Below are 27544 nucleotides of genomic sequence, written 5' to 3' on the forward strand. Positions count from 1 at the left end.
CCCACTTCCCGGAAATCCGCCCCTGCTTCCCGCGGCCTTGCGTCACTTCCGGCGCGCACGCGCGGCACAAAGCCTGCCGCCGCCATTTCGCCCCAGTTAGTGCCGGCGCTGCCGCTGCTCCCGCCCGAACCTCGCCTGCCCCTCGATCGGCCCCGCCCGGCGCGGAGCCCCCGGCCTCGGCAGCGCCATGCCCGCCGGACCCGTGCAGGCTGTGCCTCCGGCGCAGCCCGCGCCCCCCGCCGAGAGCAAACCGGTGCGAGCCGGGGAGGGGCGGCAGTGAGGGAGGGGAGGGGAGCGGGGAATGGCACGAACCGCAGGGGGTGGGAGTGAGGCCCTCACGGACCGGACCAGACCGGGCTGGGCTGGGCTTGGGGGAGCTGCGGTTTAGTCCGGAGCGCTGCACTGACCCCTGTGCCCCGCTCAGGTGAGACCCCACCTGCAGAGCTGCCCCAGCCCTGGGCCCAGCACAGGAGGGACCTGGAGCTGCTGGAGAGCGTCCAGAGGAGGCCACGGAGATGCTCCAAGGGCTGGAGTCCGTCTGCTCTGGAGCCAGGCTGGGAGAGCTGAGGGTGCTCACCTGGAGAGGAGAAGGCTCCAGGGAGAGCTCAGAGCCCCTTGCAGGGCCTGAAGGGGCTCCAGGAGAGCTGGAGAGGGACTGGGGACAAGGGATGGAGGGGACAACAGGACCCAGGGAATGGCTTCCACTGCCAGAGGGCAGGAATGGATGGGAGATTGGGAATCAGGAATTGTTCTCTGGAAGAGTGGGCAGGCCCTGGCACAGGGTGCCCAGAGCAGCTGGGGCTGCCCCTGGATGCTTGGCAGTGCCCAAGGCCAGGAGCCTGGGATAGTGGGAGGGATGAGATGAGCTCTATGTTGCCTTCTCACCCAAAGCATTCAAGGATTCCCTAGAGACAGCAGGATCCTGCTGGGGCTGGGCAGGAGCTGAGCCCTTCCCTGGCTGTGCCCCAGGGCTGTGGCTGCAGTGAGTGTGGGATGCCAGGAGCTGGAGAAGCTGCCCTGGCTCCAGGAATGATGTGTGAAAGGATTAAAAGTCTGAGGGAGCGTGGCAGGGCTGTGTGTCCCAGCACCCTCCCAGATCCTTTCTTTCACGTTCTTTGCAGCCTGAGATGGGCATATGCATTCCTGAGATGGGAATACAGCTCCCACAGAGCTGGAGCTCCTGTCCTGACTCTCACACAGCAGCATCAGCACTCTTGGAGCTGACAGGGAGCTGATCTCACTGAGGGCCTTGGAAAATTGTGATTCCCTCTTAAAAACCCAGTGGCTTTTATGCACAGATGTTACCAAGGCAACTTGGCACCTCTGTTAAATAAAATATCTCAAGTGTGGTGTTGCCCATCCTTCAGCTCCTAAAGATGATGTTCTGAGGGAGTGGGAATAAAAACTAGAAATGTTCCTGGTGCCTTTCTCTTAACAACAGTTTATTAGGGATGTATTTTATGGAATGGTTTGCATTGGGAGGGACCTTATAGCCCATCTCATCCTACCCCTGTCAGGACGGGGACACTTCCACTGTCCCAGGCTGCTCCAGGCCCTGTCCAGCCTGGCCTGGGGCAATGCCAGGGACCAGTTTGATCTTAGATCATTTTCTGGCTTGGATTCTTCATGGATTTGGCAGAGCTGGGAGCTCTACCTGAATTTTAAGTTATCCCTGACCGTCCCTGTTAGGATTATAAACATTTCCAGCAGATCTGTCCTGGTTTATAACACCTTTTCTTGGAAGCTCTCTGGTGAGGAAAGAGAAGCAGCATCTTTAGTATCATGCAAAAGCAGTTCCTGGTTTTACTGGAATAAAGAACAATCCACAGGGAAGGTTCTGGGATTTTAGTTGGGATCCTCCTGTAACATCAGAAAAACACTCTGTTGGAACAGCTCTTCAAAACAGCTTCTGTTGCAGCTACAATGGCATTAAAAGCTGTGATTTATTTAATGTGGAGTTAATAATTTAGGTCCCACAGGCCCCTAGGAAGATACAGAACTTCCACAGCTGGTGAGGTGTGATGAATTATTCCTGGAAATGTTACAGGAGACTCCTGGCTCAGCATTTAAAAACAGCCTTGGGGTCAAGGCTGATACAGTGAAAATTGTTGTGGTTCCCATGGAGGCACCCTCTCTGTTGTCCTGCTGTCGCTGCCCCTGAGAATCCAAGGAATTGGTGGGATGGATGATCCAGATTGTTCAGCCAGTTCAGTGACTGAGGGGCTGAGGAGGATGGATAAAGGTTCCTGTGTGCCGTTGGGAGTGTGTTTGGAGTGCCTAATCCTGACACCCCTTCACCTTTTGCAATGAAACTCTCTTTATTATAGCCAGAAGAGGAGCCTAAAGAGGAGGCAGCACCAGCCAAGCCTGTGGTGGGAATTATTTACCCTCCTCCAGAGGTCAGGAATATTGTGGACAAGACTGCCAGCTTTGTAGCCAGGTGAGTGGCGCTGCTGGTGTCTCTTTCTCCTGGATTTTCAGGCTTCTGCTGTTCAGTGCAGCTCTAGAAGCTGAAGGAGGTCCCAGTTTCGTGGTTTTGCATGAAGGATTTTAAAGATTGAGAAAAAAAACAACAATATTCTACTGAAGAGGGTGTAAGACACTGGTAGTAAATAAATAAAGTCCTTGTTCAAATGAGCAGTGGGTGCTGCAATAACTGGGTAACAGGGCCTGTTCTGAATGATCTGAAGGGGTAACCAAATTCCAGGTGCTAAGGGAGCCTTGGTACAGGAGTCAGGGCTGTGTTTTAGTGCTAAAATGTGGTGGGGTTTGGTTTCAGAGAATTACTAAATGCTGCTCCAGTCAAACCCTTATTGTGTAACTCATGTCTAAAGTGCTGCCAAGGAGTGTTGGCTGCTTCTGAGCATAAGGGACTGTGTTTATCCCTTGGGATTGCAGAGACCTCCTGTTTTGGAGGAGGGAGACTGGGAGCTATCCAGAGAATATGAAGAGGAACACCCTGTGGCAGCTGGGAATTTTCTCAAACTGCCCTGAAATAGCTGGCTCATGCTTTAGGTGGGAGGAAGGGGTGTTACCTGGACTGGGGCTCCTAAATGCAGCACTCTGGGCTGGTCAGTCCCTGCACAGGCTGATGTTTACCTGCTTTTTTTCCCTTATATGATCAGTCTGGAACTGAAATTAGTCTTGAGAACTTGTTAATAGAGCAGATAAAATTGATGTAGTAAATAACTTGTAAACTTTATGCTTCATAACTGTAAAGTTCAGTCAGTGGTGGAAATGACCTTTGAGTGCAGACAGATGTGACTGTGGAACAGTTGTGAGTGTGAATTTTTAATATTCACATTTAAGACAGAATTAGGGGGACAATTGCATCTAACTTGTGTGTGTCCAGCTGAGCTACTGAGAGAGAAACTCATCACATGTGAGAGAGAAAATGATCTTCCAAGGGGCTGGTGCCTCAGCATGTCCTAGTCTGAAGGAGACATTTACCCTTGAGTTGATGATGGTCTAAACATTTTTTCTTCCTGCTCCCCAGAAATGGTCCAGAGTTTGAAGCCCGAATTCGTCAAAATGAAATAAATAACCCCAAGTTCAACTTCCTGAACCCCAATGACCCTTACCATGCCTACTACCGGCACAAGGTCAGCGAGTTCAAGGAGGGCAAAGCCCAGGAGCCCTCAGCTGCCATCCCCAAGGTCATGCAGCAGCAGCAGAGTGCCCAGCAGCAGCTCCCTCAGAAGGTGAGTATTCCTTTTCATCCCTTTGGGGAAGAATTTGGTCACTTTGGAGTGGTGTCACAGCCTGGGGTTGAGAAGAAAGGAAGCTTGAAAGTTAAGAAGAGGCAGTGGTTGTACAGTTGTCAAAATGCCAGCAGTGAGAAGCTTGGAGTTGAGGGTCTGGGGCTTTGTTTTGATGCAGGTGTGCATCTCCCACATGCTGGTAACTCAATGTTTTTGGAAACTGCCAAATACAGTTTAATTGGTCCATGTTTATTAAGTTTAGCTCTGTGTTGACTTACAAAGTACTTACACTAGGGATCACTTGGACTAGATGTGGCAGAGGCAAGCCTTGGGAATCCCTTTTAGTTCTGTTTGGCCTTGTTGCATGCACTGTTTTGTAGAAACTTCCTGCCCGAAGGATTGACCTCCCCTTAAAACCTGGGGTACAAAATGCAGCTCACCTTGTTCAGCTGTGCCTTCAAACATTCTGAGTGGGAAAAGAGCATGGAGTGAATCCAGGGCTTTTCCATGCTTGGCATGGCCAGCAGCCACACTGCTGGCCCTGGGAGGCCTATAGCAAAGTCCTGATACATTCCAGATTTGTTTGTGGTGGAACAACATTTTTAATAGTAGTAATTATACCTGATGGTTTCTCATCCTTGCACCTGCCAGGACGGCAACTGGCATTGCTTTCCTGTAGCAGCTGGAGGAAAAAAAGATTCTCCTGAGTGTTTGGTGACTGTTCCTTGCAGGTGATGCCTCAGGTTTTAGCTTTTGTATTTTTCAGATTCTATTCTGGTTTAGTGTGTAAGTCTAGGCTTCATATTATGGGATGGTGAGCTCTCTTCACGGAGTAGGGAGACAAAACAATTCCTTCTCTAGCTGGGGACCAAGGACAAATGATCCAAATCTCAGGCTCAAGAGCACAAACAACGTGGGCTGAAGAGAGAAAATAAGAAGGATGGGACTTCATGGGCTAAAGCTGTAATTGGACAATTAACTCCTATATGCAAATGGACCAAAATTTATAAAAGTGAGAAACCCCGTGACCTGTTGTCCATTTTGTGACCATTTTAGGTTGTGCTGCCCAAGGTGGATTTATCTGAGGCCTCTTAACAAATCCCTACTTTATCCTTTAGCTGTGTCTAGCCTCTGTTCTAGAGCAGCCTTCCCAAGGCATCCCAGGAAGTCACGGGGCTGTGTGTTCTCCCTGCAGGTGCAGGCCCAGGTGATCCAGGAGACCGTGGTTCCCAAGGAGCCCCCGCCCGAGTTCGAGTTCATCGCGGACCCTCCGTCCATCTCGGCCTTCGACCTGGACGTGGTGAAGCTCACGGCGCAGTTCGTGGCCCGCAACGGGAGGCAGTTCCTCACCCAGCTCATGCAGAAGGAGCAGAGGAATTACCAGTTTGATTTCCTTCGCCCCCAGCACAGCCTCTTCAACTACTTCACCAAGCTGGTGGAGCAGTACACAAAGGTACTCCAGGCAGGGTGATTCCTTCCACAGCAGGAATGAGTTCAGAGAGCTGATGAAGCCCTGCAAACCAGCCAGGCTGGAAATATCCAGGAATCCATCCTTTAAATCCTACTCTTCAGGGTGGATATTGTGCTGATCACAGTGGGCTGTCACCTAAATGTACCACACACTACTGTAATCTCAGTGAAGGTTGTTTTGTTTTGTTTTGTTTTTTTAATCTGGAGGATAATTGGAAGGCCACAAATTAATATTTTGAAGGGCTGGGATGAGCAGTAAGTAGTGAGAGGGCTGCAGTAGAATAAATGGGATATAGTCCTGGGGGTCTGATGGTATTTTTAGCAGCATGGAAAGGGAGTAATTGCACTGAAAGAGGCTTTGGCACAAAGAGCTGTCACCAACTGTTGTGCAAAATGTGTTTCAGATCTTGATCCCACCAAAGGGCTTACTCCTCAAGCTCAAGAAAGAGGCTGAAAATCCCAAGGAAGTCCTGGATCAGGTATTCCAGAAAAAAATTGTTAAAATGCTGAAGCATTTTGGTTATGTTTTGAATTTTTTCTCTTGCATGTTTTTGGCTTGTTGGCAGCAAATAGACAATAAAATGGATGTATCACTTACTGTCACTCGAATACAGGGAGCTCAAAGTTGCTTTAAGCTGCAGCTGGTGTTTGTATTGGGAGTAGCTTGTGGCAGCACAGAGATTCTGCACAGCCCCATTTCCAGGTGCTTGCAGAGTGGAATCCCTGAATAATCCTGAGTGGGAAGGATCCCACCATCTAGCCCAGCTCCTGGGCCTGCCCAGACCCCCCAACAACCCCACCCTGGGCATCCCTGGCAGTGCTGTCCAAAGGCTCCTGGAGCTCTGGCAGCCTCGGGGCCGTGCCCATTCCCTGGGGAGCCTGGGCAGTGCCCAGCACCCTCTGGGGGAGAACCTTTCCCTGATCTCAGCCTGACACTGCTCCAGCTGTTCTTCCTTTCATTTGCAAACCAGCAGTGAGATGGCTGTGCTGTTCCTTGTCTGACACTGTGCTCTGTCTGCTCCTGCAGGTCTATTACAGAGTGGAGTGGGCCAAGTTCCAGGAGCGAGAGAGAAAGAAGGAAGAGGAGGAGAAGGAGAAGGAGCGTGTTGCTTATGCCCAGATTGACTGGCACGACTTTGTGGTTGTGGAAACAGTTGACTTCCAGCCCAATGAGCAAGGTACTGGTGTTAAATGTTGTCAGGAAATGTGTCCCAAAGTGCCGTTTTTAGGCAGACATTGGGGTTTACAGCCTTTTATCCTTCAGAGTTGAAGGGAAAAGCCTTACACTGATGTTTTGCAGGGCTATTGTTTTTCTCTGGAGTCACTGATGTTCTTCTTGAAGGAAGTCCAGAATTACAGTAGTGTCCACTTCTCCACTTCTACCAGGACAGCAGAGCTTGTCCCACTTTCTAGTAGTGCTTCTATTTATAAGTCACTTTATCTTCATGTGTCATGCTGGTGTTGGTATAGACTCCATCCATACCCTTCCTCATCCTCTGGCTGTCAAGGATTTTGTTGCCACTACTTTCTGTTGAAGAATTGGTATTTCTGTCAGTGTGTGTTGAGTAATGAAATGAGATAGAGAAACAAAAGCTCTGTTTTCTGCATTGTAGGGAATTTCCCTCCTCCCACCACTCCAGAAGAGCTGGGAGCTCGAATCCTGATCCAGGAGCGTTACGAGAAGTTTGGAGAAAGTGAGGAGGTGGAGATGGAGGTGGAATCAGATGAGGAAGATGAAAAGCAAGAGAAAACAGATGAGCCTCCAGCCCAGCTGGATCAGGACACACAAGTGCAGGATATGGATGAGGTAACTGGAAAACAGCATTTTGTCCCCTAAATTTTATGTGGTTTATGATGGTCCCCACTTTCACTGTAAATAGTTCTTCAGTTTCTTGAGGAAATGAAATTTCCCTCTGATGACATCTCCAAACAACCTGTTACTGCTGGAATAAGGTTGTTTTTTTTATGTTTTCCATGGCAATTCAAGTTCCAAGAGAGAAATCCAGTAATCGTGGCACTCAGTGGTGTGGATTTTATACTTCTGTGGTTTTAAGTCTTTCAGGCTATTTTGTGCCCAGAGTCTGGAGCACTGAAAGATGACTCATCTTAGCCTCTGCCCACTGTAAGCTGTTTTTCTGGTAACAGGGAACAAGAGTATGGTTAACAGTGAGCCCCTGTGTGCACGGCTGCTGTAATGTGGAAGCTGAGGAATATTTGCTTCCTCTTCTGGTGCTGCTGAATTTCTGAATCATGGTCCAGAGGAACCACTATGCCATAGGTGTCCAAAACAGCTCCGTTGCTTTGAAGCTGCATAATCTGTTCTTACAGCACTGTGTAGGATGTCTCGAAGCAATTTGACCACTGGAACTTGGTTGTGATTTTTGTTTCCATTTCAATAAGGGGTCAGATGATGAAGATGAAGGTCAGAAGGTTCCTCCTCCTCCAGAAACCCCGATGCCACCCCCTCTCCCTCCCACACCAGATCAGGTCATTGTGCGGAAAGATTATGATCCCAAAGGTAAATCAAACTGAAAAACCACCTTTATTTCTTCCTGAAGAATCCCAAACCATTTGTTTCTAGACTGAACCGACACTGTGGTTTTGTTCTCCTAGCCTCAAAACCGTTGCCACCCGCTCCGGCTCCGGATGAGTACCTGGTGTCTCCCATCACTGGAGAAAAGATTCCTGCCAGTAAAATGCAGGAGCACATGAGGATTGGGCTCCTGGATCCACGGTGGCTGGAGCAGCGGGATCGATCCATACGGGAGAAACAGAGTGATGACGAGGTCTATGCCCCAGGTCAGCTTGAGCACTGATTGCACAGCCCCTCACTGCTCCCACTGAGCAGGACCATCTGAAATGGAGCTCTGTGTGTGCTGCCCTTTCTGTGATAGTGAGATGGGAATGTTTGTCAGCTGTTGCTGGGCAGTGTCTTTCCAAAAAAAAAAAAGAAAGGGGACAGGAGTTGGACTTTAAAGGTCCTTGTGGTCCCTTCTGACTCAGAATATTCTGTGTGAAAGGAGCATCACTCAGCCACTAGGTATCAACTAATAGAAAGATCAGTAAGAGGCTTGGTTTTATTCCTTGAGATAAGAATTGCTCTTTTCCCCTCAGGTTTGGATATTGAGAGCAGCCTGAAGCAGCTGGCAGAGCGTCGTACTGATATCTTTGGTGTAGAGGAGACTGCCATTGGTAAAAAGATTGGTGAAGAAGAGATCCAGAAACCAGAGGAAAAGGTAGAGTAGAAATTGGGAATTTGTGTTTGATTGGTTGGAGTTCTTTTTATAATAGGGCCCTGTAGCATTGTGTATGCTCAGGGACACAAGAGTCTTGAATTGTTTTATTTCTAACAAGCTGCTCTCTGGATTTCTTCTCAGTCTGGCCAGGTTGGGTTAATCTGATTTATTTTACTCTCTCAGGTGACCTGGGATGGCCACTCAGGCAGCATGGCCCGCACACAGCAGGCTGCCCAGGCCAATATCACTCTGCAAGAGCAAATTGAAGCCATCCACAAGGCCAAGGGACTGGTGCCAGAGGATGACAGCAAGGAGAAGATCGGGCCCAGCAAACCTAATGAGATACCCCAGCCACCCCCTCCTTCCTCAGCCTCCAACCCCCCTGCCAGTGCCCAGCCCATCACATCTGTACCTCGCCCACCCACCGTGAGTGTTTGGCCTCTCAGAAGTCTATTACTGGGGCTCTAGTTAATTATTAGGGATCCTGATGGAGGCATTCTTCTGGCATGGAAGAAGTTTTTGTGGGAAGTTTGTGGTTTAAAAGTAGTTTGGAAATACTAGAAGAACCTTATTGAACTTGCTGTTAAAAATGGAATATAATACTTAGGTGAAGTTTTTACCTTAAAGGTATCAAAAAGACTGGGATCAGCTGGGCAGTGGGATTTTGGAGGCAGAGAATATGGCTGACAAAGGGATGGCTGGGGGCCTTTGTAAGTGTAGAGTGATGTTGGACAAAAGCAGCCCATGGTAAGAAGGGATCTGCTGTGAGTCCCAAACAGCAATTTAGCAAAGGAACTAAGTGCCTGGAGGTCTGATCCCAAAGGGGGGAGGGAAGGAGGACCCCTTTAATCTGTTAATGAGGCTTCTGTGCCTGTTCAGAGCAGCTTGGGTTGCCCATATGGTGGAGCCACTAAGGCTCCCTGCGAGTCTTTGGGCAGCAGCCCCGTGGTTGTGTTTCCCTGTTATTTTAACTGGGGCTGTGGGCAGCCCTGGGCATTCCTGCTGAAGAGCTTCACCTTCTCTCCCAGATGCCTCCTCCCGTGCGCGCCGCCGTGGTTTCTGCAGTGCCGGTCATGCCTCGCCCCCCCATGACGTCCGTAGTCCGGCTGCCCCCGGGATCTGTCATAGCCACCCCCATGCCTCCCATCATCCACACCCCACGCATCAACGTGGTGCCCATGCCCCCCTCTGCTCCCCCCATCATGAGCCCCCGCCCGCCCCCCATGATCGTCCCCACAGGTCAGTGGCTTTGGTGGCTTCAATTTTCCTGGGGAATGTTGTTGGATAATTCCTTTAGAGTGGGCTTTGGCTTGGAGTCTTTTTCGTCCTGTGCCCTGGTTCTGGTGTGTAACTGGGACTGCAGGCACTAAGTTGTGTTGTTAAGAGTTTGGGGGTGTTTGGTATGGCTTATCTAGTCCTGCTTTTGGGCTCAAGGCTCTTCCTGCACCACTAAATGCAGGGAGTCCTGTGGCCCCAGGAGCCTGTCCGGGTGAAAATTAAGAATGCAGGGTAAAGAGAAGCTGCCAGCACCTCAGTGGGTGTTACAGCTCCTTACAGAAGCTGCTGCTGCTGGAGGAAAAGCTGTTTGCTGGCCCTTTTCCTCATTAGGTGCTTTGAAGTTAAAAAGCATGATGTAAGAAGCAATTCTTTATTTTTTTCATCTTTTCTTCCCTAACTGGAGGAGCTGGCACTGCTGCCTGCCAAACTGAGAGAGTGTTCTTTTTTTGCAAGATCTGCAGGAAGCTCTCATGCCTTGTTATCTCTTCCTGGAATGCTTCCCAATATAAGAGCTCTCTGAATGTTTGAAGTTTGCATGCTGCTGTTGGTTGTAACTTCCTCCATGTATTGTGGCATTTATTTTCAGCCTATGCTGCTCTGCTCAGAGCGTTTTTGTTGTGAGGGGGCGTTTGCTGTGCACTCAGGGGGTGACTGTGGGTTGTGCTGTGTGTCCCCCATCCATTCCAGCCTTTGTCCCTGCTCCTCCCGTGGCTCCGGTCCCGTCCCCTGCACCGATGCCTCCCGTCCACCCCCCACCACCCATGGAGGATGAGCCAGTCTCCAAGAAACTGAAGAGTGAGGACAGCCTGATTCCAGAGGAGGAATTTCTGCGCAGGAACAAGGTACATGTGTGAGTCAGAGTCCTGGGCTGCTCCACTCCAGCTCCAAAGGGGCTGTAAACCCAGTTCCCTCCGCAGAGGGGCAAAAATACCTGGCAAGAAAGGGACATCCTGAGGTATCTCCTTTCTTTTGTCATTCCTGAGCAAACCAAACTCCTTTGTCTCTTGTTGAGAAGAGCTACACAGGGTGGGATAATGCTTTTCTGTAATTAAGGGCAGTGAGAGGTAGGTTATAATGCAGAGAAGAACTAAAGTTGCTAATGAGCTTTTAGAGAGAGGAGAGCTAAGCAGGAGATGCAAAGAGATTAGAGTATCAATGCCAGCATAATAGTAGGGTAATGTGGTGTATTCCTAACAAGGTGAGCTAAATATGAGCCTCTGTTCCTTACTGAGGAGTGCCAGTGTCACAGGAGGAGTTTTAAATCCTTAGGAAGGGCTGTATGGTTTTTCTGGGAATATTTAAAGTAAAGGAGGAGATTTAGATGGCATACTGGGAAGGAATTGTTCCTTGGGAAGGTGGAGAGGCCCTGGCACAGGGTGCCCAGAGAAGCTGTGGCTGCCCCACCCTTGGAAGTATCCTTGGTTGGATGGGGCTTGGAGGACCCTGGATAGTGGAAGGTGTCCTCTGGCCATGGCAGGGGGTGGGACTGGAAGGACTTTAAGATCCTTTCCAACCCAAACTAATCTGATTCTATGGTTTCATGGGCACAGAGAAGCTGTCTCCTGCTCAGTGCTTCACACCCTCACCCTGTGACACCATCAACGTGTGTGGTGCTTGATAGACGGCACACGAAAGGAAGAGAAATCCAACCAAATGTTTTGTTGTGGGAGCAGTGGAGTAACTTGTAAACACATTTCAGTGTGTTTACTGAGGAACCAAGATATGGAAATGAACACTTATTCTGGTGCTGTGTTATCACAGCCCTGAGACACTTTATCTGTGTTTTCCCATAGGGCCCGGTCACGGTCAAAGTCCAGGTTCCCAACATGCAGGACAAGACAGAATGGAAGCTGAATGGCCAAGTGCTGGTGTTCACCCTGCCCCTCTCAGACCAGGCATGTAGCTCATCCTCCTGCCCTGCTCCATGTGCTGCCTGTCAGAGCAGCAGCTGGGAGCTCAGCCTGCTCCCCACACTGCAGCTCCACGGGGCTGGGGAGCAGGACTGGGACAAAAGCACTGAAGGAGCCCTTTGATCCTCCCCAGGTGTCTGTTATAAAGGTTAAGATCCATGAGGCCACAGGGATGCCAGCTGGGAAGCAGAAGCTGCAGTATGAGGTGGGTATAAGGTCTTCAAATGCTGGGTTTTTCTTCAGTGCATTCTCTCACATGACTTTTTTGAAAAGAAGAATTATAATGTATAATTTAATGCACTCTGAGATACTGGAAGAGCAAAGGGAATGTTTTTCCTGCCTGCACAGCACAGCTGTGACAGATCTGCCCTCTGTTGCAGCAGGACAGGCTTTTAGTAGGAGATTAAATCAGTCGATTTTCACATTGTTGCTGCTGCAGATGAGTCCTCCAAACTTGGTGTGGCTTTCTCTGAAATCAGCGTCTTGTTTTATTAGAGTTTTGTTGTTGTTTTTTGTTTTTTTTTTTTTTTTTTGACATTTAACTGCAGCAGCCTGCTCCCACAGCTCTGCTGTGTGCTCGGGGAGGTGGGCGAGCATGCTTTGGAACTCTGGCAGCTCAGGGAAGGCTTTCTCCAGAACAAGGAAGGGAAGGGCTCGCTCTCTCTTCTCTCTTTCCTCTGGGAGCCAGAGCTGTGAGAAAAGCCCCGTTCCTTTTTAATGACTTATTTCCAGTCATGCATGTGCCCAGGCAGGCACAACCTGCTGCCTAAGCAGTGAACTTTGTGCACTTATCTCCTCAGAGTTCATCTGTGGACAGATATTCTGTTAACCCTTAACAAGAAAGGGAGCTGAACTGATTATTTTTAAGGGGAAAAAAAAAAAAAAAAAAAAAAAAAGAAAAAAGATGGGGGGAGAGTGGAGCCTGAGGAACTCCCCTTGTGGTGCTCTTTATCTGTGTGTTGTAGGAGCCACATTGTCTATTTTGGCTGGTCTAGTGGAAAGTGTCCCTGCCCATGGCAAGGGGGGTGGGTGGGGGGATCTTTAGGCTCCCAAACCATTCTAGGATTCTGTACCCACCTCCAGTGTCCACCTTGGACACTGGAAGCTCTCTGGGGTCTTCAAAGCCTGCAGTGTTCTGTCATCCCCCTATCTGAGTGTACAGCTAGGAGTGTTGGGATCTGGGTGGGAATCTGTGGGAAGGCACCACTGAGGTTTGTGCTCTGACTGCTCTTTCGTGGTTCTTTTATCCTTTTCTCCTCCCCTCAGGGCATCTTCATCAAGGATTCCAACTCCCTGGCTTATTACAACATGACCAGTGGCTCTCTGATTCACCTGGCACTCAAAGAGAGAGGAGGCAGGAAGAAATAGGAGGTGTGGAGCCCTGAGATGTAACATGTCCGTGTTGTAACCCCAACCCCCCTAATCCTGTTTCCATTCTGGCCTTTTTGGGGCTGCATCCACTGCCCCCCAGCAGTAGTTTGAACAGAGAGACTCTGGCCCCCACTGATGAGAAGCTGATGGAGCCCCAAAAGGTGTCAGTGTAGTGAATAGTCTGTAGTGATCAATGCTTTGCTTGAGTGCAGGCTTTCCCTTGAATCCCCTTTGGAAAAGACATCATCAAGGTCATGCCCAGCTTAGTTTAGATCTATCTTTGAGGGATTTATGGTGGCCAGGAGCATCATCTGTCTGCCCTCAGCACTCACTGCTTCATTTAACCTCCTGCTAATTGAAAACTTCTTCTCCACACACTTATTAACCCCTTTGTTCTTGTTCTTTCCCTGTCTTGGTCTTGTGTGGACTCTGACTTGGAAGTTTTTTTGTCCCTTGGCATGAGCTTGTGTTGCTGTTCCTGTGATAAAGGAGGTCTGGGTCTGCTTTGGACCGCCTGTGATTGTTTTAATAAACATGCAGCTCTCCTTTCTTGGATTTGGGGTTTTTAATGGAGATTTGCCTGGTTTTGGAGCACCCGGATGGGGAAATACATCAGGATTTGTAATTAAGCAGTTTACAATAGGAAATCCTCTGAATTTCTGGGAAAAGCTACAAAAAAAGGGGCTTGTTGAAGTTTCCCTGGTGTTCCTTAATCATTTCTGAAGGAATGCTTATGTGCAAGGGGGAAGAAATACTCTGAACTTAGCAAGAATTTTATCGGAAAATGTGATTTAACAATTATATCCCGCAGCTGGAATCTCTTGGTCCTGGAGAGCATCTGGGTCTGGAAAACAGATGATTCCTGAGCCTTCAGTCAGCGTTTGATAGAAACACAACACAGCAAAGTTAATGGAATTAGGTGCCCAGGAAGAGGCAGGTGTCTGGAATTTGGGTACTTCTGGTTTTTTTGGGTAACCAAAGCCATACATTTATTATTATATGTATTTTTAGTCATGGTCAGGCAGCATAGGAACATCCTGTTTACCTTATTCCATGCTTAGGAGGGGAGAGAGGGATGAAGCAGGAGGGAAGAGCCTGCATCCTCCTGCCTCTGCTGTGCTCCCCTGGGATCAGGAGGAAGCCCTGTGGCTGTGGGGAAGGTGGCTGGCACTGTCCCAGCCCAGGTGGTCAGTGTTCCCTGGCCACAGTGTCCAGCTGTTGTCTCTGACAGGTCCCCACATGTCCCTGTCACAGCCTGCTCCCCTCCCTGCTGCAGGAATCCGGAGCGTGTGGCTGGATGGTGGGTGCAGGGTGCTCCTGCCCTGCAGGAAGGCATGATAATCACTTCCCTTCTCTCTTCAGAACCAGACAATAGGTACAATCCTGGAGAAAACAGGCAGTGAGCGGGGTTTTCCAGAGCGGATAGAAAAAAACTGCCCAGGGAGCTCTGAAATGGAGAAGTTGTGTTTGCATCTGGGGCTGGGCTGGGCTGGGCTGTGCTGAAGGTCACCCTGTGTTCCTCCTCCTGCTGTGCTGGGCACCACGGAGCTCCTGGTGGGAGCTGTTCCCTCTGTGCCCTCGGTAACAGTTTCAGCCAAGCCCCTTTACCGTCACTCCAGCAAGAAAACTTCCCCCTGGCAATCTCTTTCATGGAGCCTTGCCAGCCTGTTTCCATCTGAATCCGAGGGATGAATGCTGCAACAGACTGTGTGTGTGGAGATCTGGTACAAAACAAGCGCCATCAGAGCCTTCCAGTTCAGTGGCAAGGACTGGTGGGGCCTGGCTGCCAGAAAAATCTGGAAGTAGGTTGAGATGCTGATTTTAAGGAGTCTCATTCCCTCTTCCTTTTGGCACAGTACCACCCTGAGAGGGATCCTTCCAATACCCCCCGTTCTTTGCTGTAAGAGGGAGGAAATGGAGCGCTGGGCTCTGGAGGTGGGATGGACCTGCCCCTGGCAGGCTTTACCTGGGACAGGTCTCAGCACATCCCAGTCTCCTGCAGATCCTTTGGTGTGTTATTTTTGGGAGAGCCAGGCTGGTTTTACCTGTCTGGGCTGCTGTGGATGGGGACACTGAGGTGACACAGCGGTGATCTGGCTGTGTGATCTGCAGGGCAGGGACAGCTCTGGAGAGTGAAACAGATCCCAGTGGATGCCCTAGTGCTTCCCAGCACAACCCTCCTGCAGTCCCAGTATCCAGCCTTCCTGGAATGCCAGTGCCATCCCAGCACAGCCCCACTGTGGCCGTCTGGTCCTGCTACAGCCCCCTTTTACAGGTCCCAGTACAGCTCTGCCTGCTATGGCCCGTACTGGTCCCAGTGTGGCCCATTTTATCTCACACTGGTCCCAGTACAGCCCTATTATATCTCATCCACATCCCAGTACAGCTGGGTTCTATCTCATACCAATCCCGGTGCAGCGTGTTATGGCCCGTACTGGTCCCAGGACAGCTCATTATGGCTTGTACTGGCCCCAACAGAGCTCATTATATCATGCAGAACCTGGTACAGCCCCGGTATGTCTCATACCGGTCCCAGTCCATCCCGTTACGTCTCATACTGGTTTCAGTCCATCCCATTATGTCTTGTACTGCTCCCAGTTCATCCCATTATGTCTCGTACTGGTCCCAGTCCATCCCGTTATGTCTCGTACTGGTACCAGGACCTCCCGCCCCAGCGCTGCCCCACTGCCGGCGCACGGAGCCCCGCCCCTCACCGACACCCGCCGGCGCTTGACGGACAGCTCCCCTCGTCCTCTCGACCAATCAGCTTCAGGGGCGGGCTCTCCTTTCCACAGTGCCGGCAGCTGATTGGCCGAGTCCCTGCTCCCGCCCAATGGCGGTGCAGGGAGGGGGCGTGGCCAAGGCGGGGCGTGGCCGCCGCCGTGTCCCGGCATGGCGGAGCGGCCGCGCCGCCGCTGAGGCGCCGCCATGGCCAAGAGCCGCGGGGGCGGCGGGCCCAGCTCGCCCGGCGGGCGCAGCCTGGCGGGCACCCGCGAGAGCCTCGCCGACCCTGGTGGCGATGAGCTTAGTTCGCTCGGCTCCGACTCCGAGATCAACGGCGGCGGCCCCGAGGAGCGGCGCGTCGATAAGTTCGGCTTCATCGTAGGCAGCCGCGGCGCCGAGGGGACGTGAGTGGGGCCGTGAGGGGGGGCCGGGGCCGTGGCCGTAAGGGGCCGGGGGGACACTGCGGCGCCGAGGCGCAGAGGAGCCTCCCCAGGCCCGGCCCAGTCGGCTCCGGCCGCTCGGCCCCCGCAGGGCCGGACCTGGGGCTGGGCCGGGCCGGCCGCGGCTCTCCCCGCCCCGGGGGGGTTTGTCCCCGCCGCCCCCGGGCTGGGTGCGGGGCCGCCCGGGACCGCTGTCAGGCATCGTTCATGCCCGTGGCGGAGGCCGCAGCAGCCGGGATATGAACAAGGGAGCCGAGCTGAAACCTGCGGGTGTTCAGGCTGGAGAAGGCTCCGAGCAGCGCTTCGAACCCGTTATAGTGCCTGAAGGGGCTGTAAGGGAAGCTGGACTCCTGCCTTTGGGCAAGGACCTGCAGTGACAGGATAAGGAGGAATGGTTTTCTTCTGTCAGAGGGCAGGGTTAGATAGGATATCTGGGAGAAATCGTTCCCAGTGAGGGTGCTAGGGCCCTGGCACAGGGTGCCCAGAGCGGCTGTGGCTGCCCCTGGATCACTGGCAGTGCCCAAGACCAGGCTGGATGGGACTTGGAGCAACCTGGGATAGTGGAAGGTGTCCCTGCCCATGGCAGGGGATGGAATTGGGTGAGCTTTAAGGTCCCTTCCACCCCAGACCATTCCATGATGTTGTGATGGCTGTGTGAAGAGCCCCAGAAGCTGTTCCAGCTGTCCCATCTCCCTCTGAAGAGGGCGAAGGGCTGGGAAGTGGTGTCCGTCCCATTTGGGATCAGGGAGCTGCCAGCACACGAGGTCAGTGTCTGGTCAGCTCCAGGCACGCATTCCAGTGGACTTTTGTCCTCTGTCAAGCCAAGGAGGCCAGGCCATGGTGTCTTTCCAAGGACCCCTTGTTGGCAGTGCTGGGCACCATGGTCGCCCCACTCCGCAGAGGAAACCCTCGGAGGAAGTGAGGCTAACCCGAGGCGCTGGGCCCCAGGGCGGTGCTGACACCCAGGAATGTGCTGTTGCTGTCAAGCTGGTTCGGCAGCGTGTTTGGCGTTTGCCTTCCTGGCCCTGCTTTCACAGCAACGCCCAGAGAAAGTCAGGGTGGCAGTGGGAACAGCGCGTGGCAGCCAGCTCCTCTCCTGCTGGGACATCGCCTGGAGCGCACTCCCTGGGTTTTGCCCACCTGAGTGCTCTGGTGCCATGTGTGCCTCAGTTTCCCTGTCTGTGAGGAGCAGTGTTCACCCCCCATAGCCTGTGGGTGTTACTGGGTGGGTCTGTGGGGTGAAAAGGTGCTGGAAGTTAGAATGTTGGCACTGGGCAAGGTGCATCACTCCAGGTGATAAACCTTGTCCCTCAGCACGGTGGGAGTGGTGTGACCTCTCCTTCCCGTGGTGCTGCACCCTGTCCTGGCTACACACCACATTTAGGGGACACTTGTCCTGGCTGTCATTACTGTGGTTGTCCCTGGGGTGGGTGTCCCTGCCCCTGCAGCAGGCAGCAGCAGCTCTGGATGAAGGTCGTGGTGCTGGAGGCCAGTGGCTGCTCCCACGGGTGCTGACAGTATGGTGGCTGCAGTCACTGGGCACTGAGCCTCCTGGAGCATCCCACAGATGTGCTGGGGCCCAATCCTGCCCTGTTCCAGGCCTTTATTGGCTCACTGTCTGTCCGGGAGGGGATGAAGAGGGAATACATGACCTCCTGCTGTGGCTGCCAGAGTTGGGTTTGCCCTGCTGGGGAGGGAAAGCACAGGACAGGCAGGCAGGATATCTGAGCATCCATGAACAGTGTGAGGGCACCGCGAAGGGCCGAGCTGTGGGGATGTCACCCAGTGTGGATGCAGAGGAGCACATTCCCGGCATAGGGCATCCCGTCACTTCCCCGCCTGGAGTGCCCCCACCCTCCCGTCTGGGCCATATGAAACGCAGCCGGTCCTCGCTCCCTGCCCGCTGCCAAGCAGCCATCAGCTGGGAGCAGCTTCCAGTCTGTGCTGGCAGAGCTCCAGCAGGCCCACGGCCAGCTCCTGTATCCAGCGTCCCTCGCTCCTGAGCTTCCCACGCCTTGCGGAGCCCCGGCTGGAGGCCAGCGCTGCCTCCATCCCCGTGCCGGACTGGGGAGCTGCCGGCCATGCCGTGCTCGGGAGGTTGGGGAGCCAAGCAAAGCAGATCCTTTGGGAGCGGGTTTGCTCTCGGAACAATCACGCTCGCCCCGTCCGACCCGCTGCGGTGGGTGGGACTCGGCGGGGAAGGGCTGGGCAGGTCGTGGGGCAGCGCTGCCAGCTGGATGCGGCCCTGGGCTCACCCTGCCGCTCGCTTTCCGGCTCAGCATGTGGAGGGAGGAGGCAGGGCCTGCATGTCCTGTAGTGGGGCTGGGTGCTGGAGGATGCTCAGCACCAGGCCACTGGCCTCGGGTCCTCAGGAAGGATCTGACTCTTCCTGAGATTGGCATGGCCACAGGACAGTGTGGAGCAGAGCCTGGGAAAGCATTGAGTCTTCATTGATGGCTTGAAGGAGTGACTGCTCTCCTTGGATGTCCCTACCTGGGCCTGCCCGAGCTGCCTGTCAGCCAGCTCTGCGCAGATGCGATGCCACGGGGGGTTGGAGGCCGCGGTGCCGGCTTTGGCATCACAGCAGCATCCCCCCTGCCTCAGCAGGGTTAAATCAGATTCCCTGGCTAGACTGAGCCGTTTCTGGAAAACACTCCCCTCCCTCCTAAGGGACCCTGGTCCGGGCTCGGCGCCGGGCCTGGAGCAGCGCCAGGCATTGGGAGCTCAGTGTGGCTGGAGCTGTGTGAATGACACAATGCTTATGGCCCCGGCTCTCTCTGTGTGCAGCTGGCCCTTGCCACAGGGATCAGGTCTTGCTCATCCCTCACCTTCCTGGCGTGTCCCTGGGGATGCTGCAGCACGTGCTGTGTGCAGTGCAGGCTGCTCCCAAGAGGTTTGAGCTGCTCTGCTGGTGCAGTGACTTCACTCACGGGTGGCGAGCGCTTCCGTCAGCTGCCAAAACACCAGCACTGCCGAGCGTGTCCTGAGCCCTGCGCCTTGAAGGGTACAGCCACCTGGGCATGGGGGGCACCCAGGGTGCTCAGGAGGCCGGGGGCTCAGCACCGTACAGAGGGCCAGGCACCCACTGACCGGCCTCTTCCTCCTGGTCCCACAGGCTGGAGGAGGTGCCCTTGGAGGTGCTCCGGCAGCGGGAGTCCAAGTGGCTGGATATGCTCAACAACTGGGACAAGTGGATGGCCAAGAAACACAAGAAGGTAAGTGACAGCCGTGTCGCCTCTGGGAGGTGGCAGTGAGGGACAGCCAGGCACAGCGGTGTCCCTTTGGGGCAGCCTGGTGTCACTGGTTCCCTGCAGACAGGTGTCTGTGTGCCTTCGGATGATGCTGTTGGCTGGAATGGGCTGTTCACTCCCCTTGGAAACTGGAGCCTGGGGTGGTCCTGAGCCAGCCCACTTCTGCCTCCAACTCTTCCCTGCTGGGCTGGAGCCTTCCTAGGGCTTCTTTGGCTGCCTGCAGGCAGCCATGGGAATTGTTTGCTCATGGAAACTTCTGTTCTGAGCATCTTGCAGACCAAAAAAAGCTCGGGGTAGGAAATGTTTGAGTCTGATGCGCGTGACACTGGTCTGCGAACAGGGGTCCTGGGAGATTCCTGGTGTGCTGGTTCCATGGTTTGATTTGCTGGTGCTCCCTGATCCCTGAGCCTGCAGATGAGGCAGGAATTGGGATGCAGCAAGTCCAGGGTTGCGGCTGTGTGTCTGCTGGGAGCAGTGAGGCTGCTGGCATGGGATAGCAGTGCCAGAGTGGCCAAAGGACCTTCTCCTCGTCCTCCTCCCCATGCTGGCAGAGTCTCCTCAGTGTGTCCAGAGTGCTGTCCCTACTCAGTGCCTGGTGAATGACACCGGAATCCCTCATCTGTTTCTTGGCTGCTCTTAAAGGATTTGGGAGAGTTTTCTGGGCCACGGCAGGCGGGCGCTTTGTTCCGTGGGCTATTTCCACCACTGTCCGGCCGTGTGCCACAGGGTGCCCTCTGGGATGGGGTGAGGGCTCCCTTGTGCTTGGGCCAAGCCTCTGGGAGTCTCCATGGGGCTGATGTGCTGTGTGGTCTGTCCTGCAGCAAAAATCCATGCCTGGAGCTTTGGAGAGGCTGCTCTGGAATGCTGCTCTGTGCCTGTATCCCTGGGGCTGCTCAGGGAAGGCTGCCAGGCCTGGCCTTGGATACTGTCAACTATCCTTGGTCTGGCAGGAGCCTGCTTGGTGCAGGTCCCTGCTGCTCTGGGGGAGCTCCCTGAGCCTCTGAAAAACCCCAGTACTTTTCTGGCTGCCTCACCAGGGTTGGCAGGCAGCCCCAGGATCCCTGGGCCAGCTCCTGCCGGGCTTGCTCACACCTGCCCTGCTCCAGCATCCCAAAACGCTCCCTGCCTGGCCCCGATCCCAGCGGAGCCTGACCCCACATCCTTCATGGTGCTGCACTGTGCCAGCACCGCGTGCTGGAAGGAGGGCAGACGTGTGGGTGGGCAGCTCCCACTGCTCTCCCGGCGCGGGCAGCACTCCAACTTCACCTTGCTTTCAGCATCCCTCAGCCCAGACACACTCCAGTCCCTGGAAGTTCACGGTGGGATTGTGGGGGTGATGGTAGGACCCCACGTGGGTCCAAGGGGATGAGCTGCTTGGCCCCAGCAGTGCTGGCCCAGCCAGCTGGAGGGGCTGCCCAACCAAAACCCAGCGAGGCGGTTTCCTTCCTGGCAGCTCAGTCAGCAGGAAGGGGAGCTGGCTGGAAATGGGAGCTGTCAGCAGCCATGGAGCTGCCCACAGCAGCCCTGGGCATCGTCCGCTGTGTTTCCTGCCAGCACAAAGGGACCTGCCCATGCAAACAACCTGTGAGGGAGCAGCAAACCCCTGGGGTGGTGATGGTACTGTGCTTGAAAACAGCCACCTGCTCTTCAGTTGCTCCAGCAAACAGGGAAACACAGCCCTGGGCAGGCAGGAGAGAATTTGGGAGCTGTTGGCCACTGCTCTCAGAGCTCTGGCTCAGCTGGCATGTGTCACCCGAGCAGGGACGTGAGGAGGGGAGGCTGTGCTAGGGTTTTGCAGGGTGTTGTGGGGGGTGACTGTGCTGAAAGCACCAGGCTTGTGGGGCCTACCTTGCTGCATACCCTGGCTGAGGACAAGGGAAAAGGACACATAAGGATGTGGAGCTGCTGGAGAGAAGCCAGAGGCACCAGAGATGCTCTGAGGGCTGGAGGCCCTCTGCTCTGGGGCCAGGCTGGGAGAGCTGGTGCCTAAAGGGGCTCCAGGAGAGCTGGAGAGGGACTGGGGACAAAGGATGGAGGAACAGGACACAGGGAATGGCTCCCATTGCCAGAGGGCAGGGATGGATGGGATATTGGGCAGGAATTGTTCCTGGGAGGGTGGGCAGGTCCTGGCACAGGGTGCCCAGGGCAGCTGTGGCTGCCCCTGGAAGTGTCCAAGGCCAGGCTCGACAGGGCTTGGAGCAGCCTGGGACAGTGGGAGGGGACCCTGCCCATGGAATGAGATTGTCTTTAATGTCCCTGCCAACCCAAACCGTTCCATCATTGTGTGATTTGGAGCTGCTGCTGTCATGAGGAGTTGGAGTAGGATGCTGGGGGCTCTGTTTTGGTCCCTGCTGGTGTAGGGAGCACCAGGGCTAAACTGGCTCAGCTCCCCACAGAGGGTAGGCACCGACTGCCTTGCCTGGACTTTGGTCCTGGCTGGTGCCCAGTGCCAAGGAAACCAGGGGCACAAGAAGCTGTGGGCATGGAGCTGGCTCCAGGGGCCTCAGGATCTGGCCATGCATGGAGACAGAACCAGACCCGCCCTTCTGCCCAGGATGAGCAGGTGGAAAGACTGAGGCACTCGTCAGGGTGCACATCCCTGCTTTCCATGGCCCCACGGGGGGGTGGGGGGCTGGACTGGGGGTTAGGGAGCCTCCCCTATGTCCTCAGTACTTCCCTTGTGGGACAGAGCCACTCACTCCCCACCCTGACTCCAGAGTTTGCTTTTCCAGCTCCCAGCAGGATCCAGCTTGGAGGCAGTGCCAGGCTTGTTTGGAGCTCTTTGCAAGCCACAAAGCCTCTGCTGGGCCTCTGGCAGCTCCCCTGTGCTGCTGGTGCTTGACTGCCGTTCCAGCTGGCATCCCTGCATCCCAGGGGTTCAGGGGCACTTCTCCTTGTTTGGGAAGCAGCGGGGGACCAGCCTCTGGCCATGGTGCTGGCCCAGCTCCTCCCTTGCCCCGGGAGTCGCTTTGTTTGCCAGCGCTCTGTGGTTTCCCCTGAGGGCTGTGTCTCTCCTGCAGATCCGGCTGCGGTGCCAGAAGGGGATCCCACCCTCGCTGCGGGGCCGTGCCTGGCAGTACCTCTCTGGGAGCAAAGTCAAGCTGGAGCAGAACATGGGCAAGTTTGATGTGAGTCCTGCTGGGAACCCTCCTGCACCACCAGGGAGGGGGCAGTGCTGGGGTGGCTCCTGCTCAGGCTTGGGTGTATGTTGGGATCTCAGACATCTTGAGGGGGATGTCTAGGGTGTTGCTCACCCCAGTCTTGCCCTCCCCAGGAACTGGACCTCCTCACAGGAGATCCAAAGTGGCTGGATGTGATCGAGCGGGATCTCCATCGGCAGTTCCCCTTCCATGAGATGTTCGTCTCTCGTGGAGGCCATGGGTATGTGGAGCTACTGTGTGTCCAGCCCTCAGTGGCCATGGATGGGGTGGGCACTGTCTGTTCCAGCTCATGGAGCCACACTCATGTCCCCAGTGTCCTCCCCATTCCTCCAGCATTCCCTATACTCCCACAGCTGCAGAGCATCCACTGGCTGAAAACAGGATGGCTCAGGCCAGCTCTGACACCCAGTGCTTGTAGGGCCCGGCCCACACCCCGGGAATTGCCATGACGGGAGGGTAGAGGGGGGAGGTGGCAGCCTGTGGCCTCCATTTCACCAGGAAAATGCTGCTCCCAATGTGTTGGGGAGTGCCTGTGCCCCTGTGCTTGCAGCTGGGTCCCTACCTGTCCGTGGCTCACTCTGGGCAGGGTGGTTGTCTCCATGCCTCGACTCCCAGATCCAGGCAGGATCTGTGGGCCAAGCTTCCCGGGGCTGTTGTGTCCTGCAGCCCCGGGTTTGTGTGGAAAAGGGATCCCAGCCAGGGACTGAGCAGGGTCGTGCCTGGCATGCATGGGGAAGGCTGCTGGGCCACGTGCATGCCGTGTGCCCAGCTGTGCATGCCCGGGTGTCTCTGCAGGCAGCAGGACCTGTTCCGGGTGCTGAAGGCGTACACGCTGTACCGCCCGGAGGAGGGATACTGCCAGGCCCAGGCGCCCATCGCCGCCGTCCTGCTCATGCACATGCCAGCTGAGGTACGGGCACGTGGCTCAGGGGACAGAGCTGGCACCTCCCAGAGGGTGTGGGGCCCCTTGGGGGGTGCTGATGAGTGGGGTGCCTGGCTCAGGGCAACCTCAAGTGCCCCAGGGGTGCTCTGCTGCTTCCCACCCTCTCCCGTGGTCCCTGGGAGCAGGGAGTGGGCCGCAGGGATGTCCTCTTGGTGCTCACCTGCTGTCCCTTGGCTTGCAGCAAGCGTTCTGGTGCCTGGTGCAGATCTGTGAGAAGTACCTCCCTGGCTACTACAGCGAGAAACTGGTGAGTAAAGGGCTCATGGTGCATCCAGCAGTGGCAGGGACCTCCATGGTGCTGCACCTGGGTTGGGGCAACCCCCAGGATCAGTCTGGGTTGGGGATGAAGGGATCAGGAGCAGCCCTGAGGGGAAGGACTTTGGGGTGCTGCTGGGTGAGGGTTGGCCACACCCTGGCCGTGTGTCCTGGGCTGAGCCCCCTGTGTGGGCAGCAGGGGAGGGAGGATTCTGCCCCTCTCCCCCACCCAGGTGAGACCCCACCTGCAGAGCTGCCCCAGCCCTGGAGCCCAGCACAGGAAGAACCTGGAGCTGCTGGAGCTAGTCCAGAGGAATCCATGGAGGTGCTCTGAGAGCTGGAGCCAGGCTGGGAGTGCTGGGAGTGTTCGCCTGGAGAAGAGAAGGCTCCAGGGAGACCTTCTAGCTCCTTCCAGGGCCTAAAGGGGCTCCAGGAGGGCTGGAGAGGGACTGGGGACAAGAGATAGAGGGAGAGGACACAGGGAATGACTTCCTACTGCCAGAGGACAGGGATGGATGGGATATTGGGAATTAGGAATTGTTTACTGGCAGGGTGGGCAGGCCCTGGCACAGGGTGCCCAGAGCAGCTGTGGCCACCCTATCCTTGGAAGTGTTTCAGGCGAGGTTAGGGATTGGAGCAACCTTGGGGTTGTGGAAGGTACCACATAGCAATTGGGTGGAATGTGATGAGTTTTAATGTTCCTTCCAAACCATTCAATGATTCTGAATCTCCAGGCCAAAAACTTGTCCAGCTCCTCACCCTGGGGAAAGAAAGGGTCTGGGGAGAGGCTGGGTATTCCCAGAGTCTCCCTGTTGTGCTGTGGCTCCCAGAAGCATTTCACATTCAGGGATGGGGGTTTCAGTGCAGCATCCATGGGACACAGCTCTGCTCATATTAGGTGTAGAGGGCTGGCTGCCCCTGCTGGGGCCAGGCACTGGGGGCTGATCCCAGGGCTGGGGTACTCACTGGGATGCTGGTCCCTGTCCCTGCAGGAAGCCATCCAGCTGGACGGACAGATCCTCTTCTCACTGCTGCACAAGGTCTCACCTGTGGCCTACAAGCACCTGAGCAAGCAGAAGATTGACCCCATCCTGTACATGACGGAGTGGTTCATGTGCGCCTTCTCCCGCACGCTGCCCTGGAGCTCCGTCCTGCGCGTCTGGGACATGTTCTTCTGTGAAGGTGGGAGCTCCCACCCTCCTCCTCCTCCTCCTGGGGTGACTGCACTCCCCACGGCCATGGAACCTGTAGCAGGGCAGGTTTGGGGCAGCCACATGCCTGGGGTGGAGGTGGGCTGTTTTCCTGGGGGTTAGGAGACATGTACATCCCAAATTCACCCTCTTGCATGTCCTGACTCTTAGTGGGACTGGGATCTGCTGCCCCACGGCATTTGATGGACATGGTGGCATTGTCACCCTGTCTTGCCTGCTACTCACTGCCTCACGTCTCCTCTTGCAGGAGTGAAGATCATCTTCCGGGTGGGCCTGGTGCTACTCAAACACACCCTGGGCTCCTCAGACAAGCTCAAATCCTGCCAGGGCCAGTATGAAACCATGGAGAGGCTGAGGGCCCTCAGCCCCAAAATCATGCAGGAGGCCTTCCTGGTGCAGGAGGTGAGGTGCTGGGGACGGTCTGGGCACCCAGTGCCGGCCAGCTGGCCAGTGCTGCCAGACTGGGCTGTCCCTGGGTGGGTGGAGCACGGGAAGGAGCTCCCACAAAGCTCGGTTAGCAATGGCCTGTGCCCTGAGGGGGATCCCACACCCAGCCCCGGTGGCACTGTCGCTGATGGCACAAATGTCCCCGCAGGTCATCGAGCTGCCGGTGACGGAGCGTCAGATCGAGCGGGAGCACCTGATCCAGCTGAAGAAGTGGCGGGAGACGCACGGAGAACTGCAGTGCAAGTCCCCCCCGCGCCTGCACGGCGCCAAGGCCATCAGCGAGGCGGAGCCCGCGCCGCGCAAGGCGCTGGAGCCCGTCCCCTCCATCATTGTTTCCCCCGGGCCCGCCCCCGTGCCCAAGGCCCGCAAGAGCAAGGAGAAGAGCCGGGAAAAGGGCCCGGCCAGTCCTGCCAACGGCCCCGGGGCCGAGGGCAACGGGGCACCCGGCACGACCCGGGAGCTGCTGCACCCCCAGGTCTCCCCCCACCACCAGTCCAAGGAGAGCCTGAGCTCCCGGGAGAGCGAGGACACGTACTTGTAGGGCCCGGCCCACTCCCCGGGCAGCCGGGCTCAGCGGGGCTGCGCACGGACCCGGGCGCGAGGACACCGAGGGGGGACCCCTGGCACCCGGCGCTGGGGGCTCTGAGCTGGAGGGATGGGACAGGGGGGCCGTGCGGCTCCGTGAGAACAGCGTGGCCCTCTTGGGGCATCTGTGGAGCTTGGCGAGGTGTGGTGACCAAAGGGGACACCGTGGGTCTGCGCTGGGTGCCCACCCCGCAGGGTGCTGGCACCACGAGCGGTGGGAGCCCGGGCAGGGGGTGGCTGAGCCACCCGAGCTCCCTCCCCACACTGGGGGGCAGGGCTGCCCCTCGGGCCCTTCTCCCCGTCCCGGAGCCCCTCCACCCATCACCCCCCGGGTCCCTCCTGTAGCCCCCACCCTGCGCCAGCCAGGCAGCCCCAGCCCTGGTTCCTGAGCACTTAGGCCTGGCGCAGGGCACTGGGGGTACACAAGGAGCCCTGGGACCCCTCGCCCCCCCTCTTATCTAGTGAGGATCTATATCAAGCTGTAGCCCTTTATGTAGTACCCAACTTACCCACTCACTGAGCCTATTTATTATTCCTCCGAGGCAGGACAGGGACCGAGGCAGGATGTGCTAGAGGCAGCGGGATTTGATGCCGAGTTTTGGGGCTAAAGCCCCCCCTATCCCATCCCCTCCCATCCCCAAGTTCCCCACAGCTCAGGGGGAGTGTTTACCCTGCCAGGGCTCACCCCACTACTGCTGCCCTTCCCCGGGCACCAGCACAGGTGAGAGGGGCTGGGTGAGCAGCAGCCAGGTGTTCCCTGGTTGTGGGGTCCCCTCTGCCCCCCCTGCCCTCCCCAAGGGCGGGTGGTGGGTTTGTAAAATAAAGCGGGAAAAGCAGTTTTGTACAAAGGGGTCAATAAAGCGAGTGTGTAAAGGCGCAGCCCTGGCTCCCACCTCTCTTGGTCTGGGATGGGGGTGGAGGGTGGCAGGAGGCAAGGGTGTCACCTCCCACTTGCTGCACCAGTACCAGCTTCGGGGGGCACCTGGACCCTCCCCATGGTTCTCTGTCCCTGGGGGGCACCCTCCCCTGTATCCCATTTGCACTGGACACTGAACCTGGCATGCACCCTTCCCTGGGTCCCATCTCCCCTGGCTGCCCTTGTCCTGGGGGGCAGGTGCTGGACAGTGACCTGAGAAGGGCCACACTGCTGTCACTGCTCTGTCACCGCAGATGGTGGCCCAGCCCTGCTGTCTCACCCAGCCTTGGGGCTGCTCGTTTGAAGTGGAATGGGAGGAGACTGAGACCTGCCCCAACTTGTGACAGTGGTGGCTGCCAGGCTCTGGTGCCCTCCCATCCCAGCACCCAGGCCTTTTCCCCCTCTCCCACTGTCACAGCTCCTGTGGCTGAACAGAGCCAGGGGACCCCTAATTGATCCCATGACAGCCCAGAACTCAGCTTCCCATCCCAAAATGGTGCCCAGGCCATCAGTCCTTCTGCCAGCAGGCAGGAATTCTGCCCAAACCTCCATTCCTCCCTCCAGAACCCCCTTTTTCCCGGGGGTGGTCCTGGTTTGGTGAATCTCCTCTCCAGGCCTGGTGTTGAGCATGTGGGACCCGGTTGG

The 27544-nt window shown here is 55.6% G+C and overlaps 2 protein-coding genes across 2 annotated transcripts; both read left to right on the forward strand.

The window, feature by feature from the left end:
• The first annotated feature begins 66 nt into the window (after nucleotides 1–66).
• Nucleotides 67–13521, forward strand: SF3A1 (splicing factor 3a subunit 1). The gene is made up of 16 exons (XM_059863080.1): nucleotides 67–253; nucleotides 2328–2440; nucleotides 3497–3701; nucleotides 4897–5154; nucleotides 5576–5650; nucleotides 6199–6349; nucleotides 6785–6978; nucleotides 7572–7689; nucleotides 7785–7970; nucleotides 8286–8407; nucleotides 8591–8833; nucleotides 9436–9646; nucleotides 10373–10527; nucleotides 11479–11580; nucleotides 11729–11800; nucleotides 12862–13521. Exons 1-16 carry the CDS (start codon nucleotides 188–190, stop codon nucleotides 12961–12963), a joined length of 2373 nt encoding a protein of 790 aa, XP_059719063.1. The 5' UTR covers nucleotides 67–187; the 3' UTR covers nucleotides 12964–13521.
• A 2343-nt stretch (nucleotides 13522–15864) lies between these two features.
• Nucleotides 15865–26862, forward strand: TBC1D10A (TBC1 domain family member 10A). Its single transcript, XM_059863265.1, has 9 exons — nucleotides 15865–16094; nucleotides 19246–19345; nucleotides 22402–22509; nucleotides 22656–22762; nucleotides 23338–23452; nucleotides 23667–23732; nucleotides 24733–24922; nucleotides 25199–25353; nucleotides 25547–26862. Exons 1-9 carry the CDS (start codon nucleotides 15895–15897, stop codon nucleotides 25937–25939), a joined length of 1434 nt encoding a protein of 477 aa, XP_059719248.1. The 5' UTR covers nucleotides 15865–15894; the 3' UTR covers nucleotides 25940–26862.
• The last annotated feature ends 682 nt before the right edge of the window (nucleotides 26863–27544 follow it).

The sequence above is a fragment of the Haemorhous mexicanus genome, chromosome 19, assembly GCF_027477595.1.
Source record: "Haemorhous mexicanus isolate bHaeMex1 chromosome 19, bHaeMex1.pri, whole genome shotgun sequence".
NCBI lineage: Eukaryota > Metazoa > Chordata > Aves > Passeriformes > Fringillidae > Haemorhous > Haemorhous mexicanus.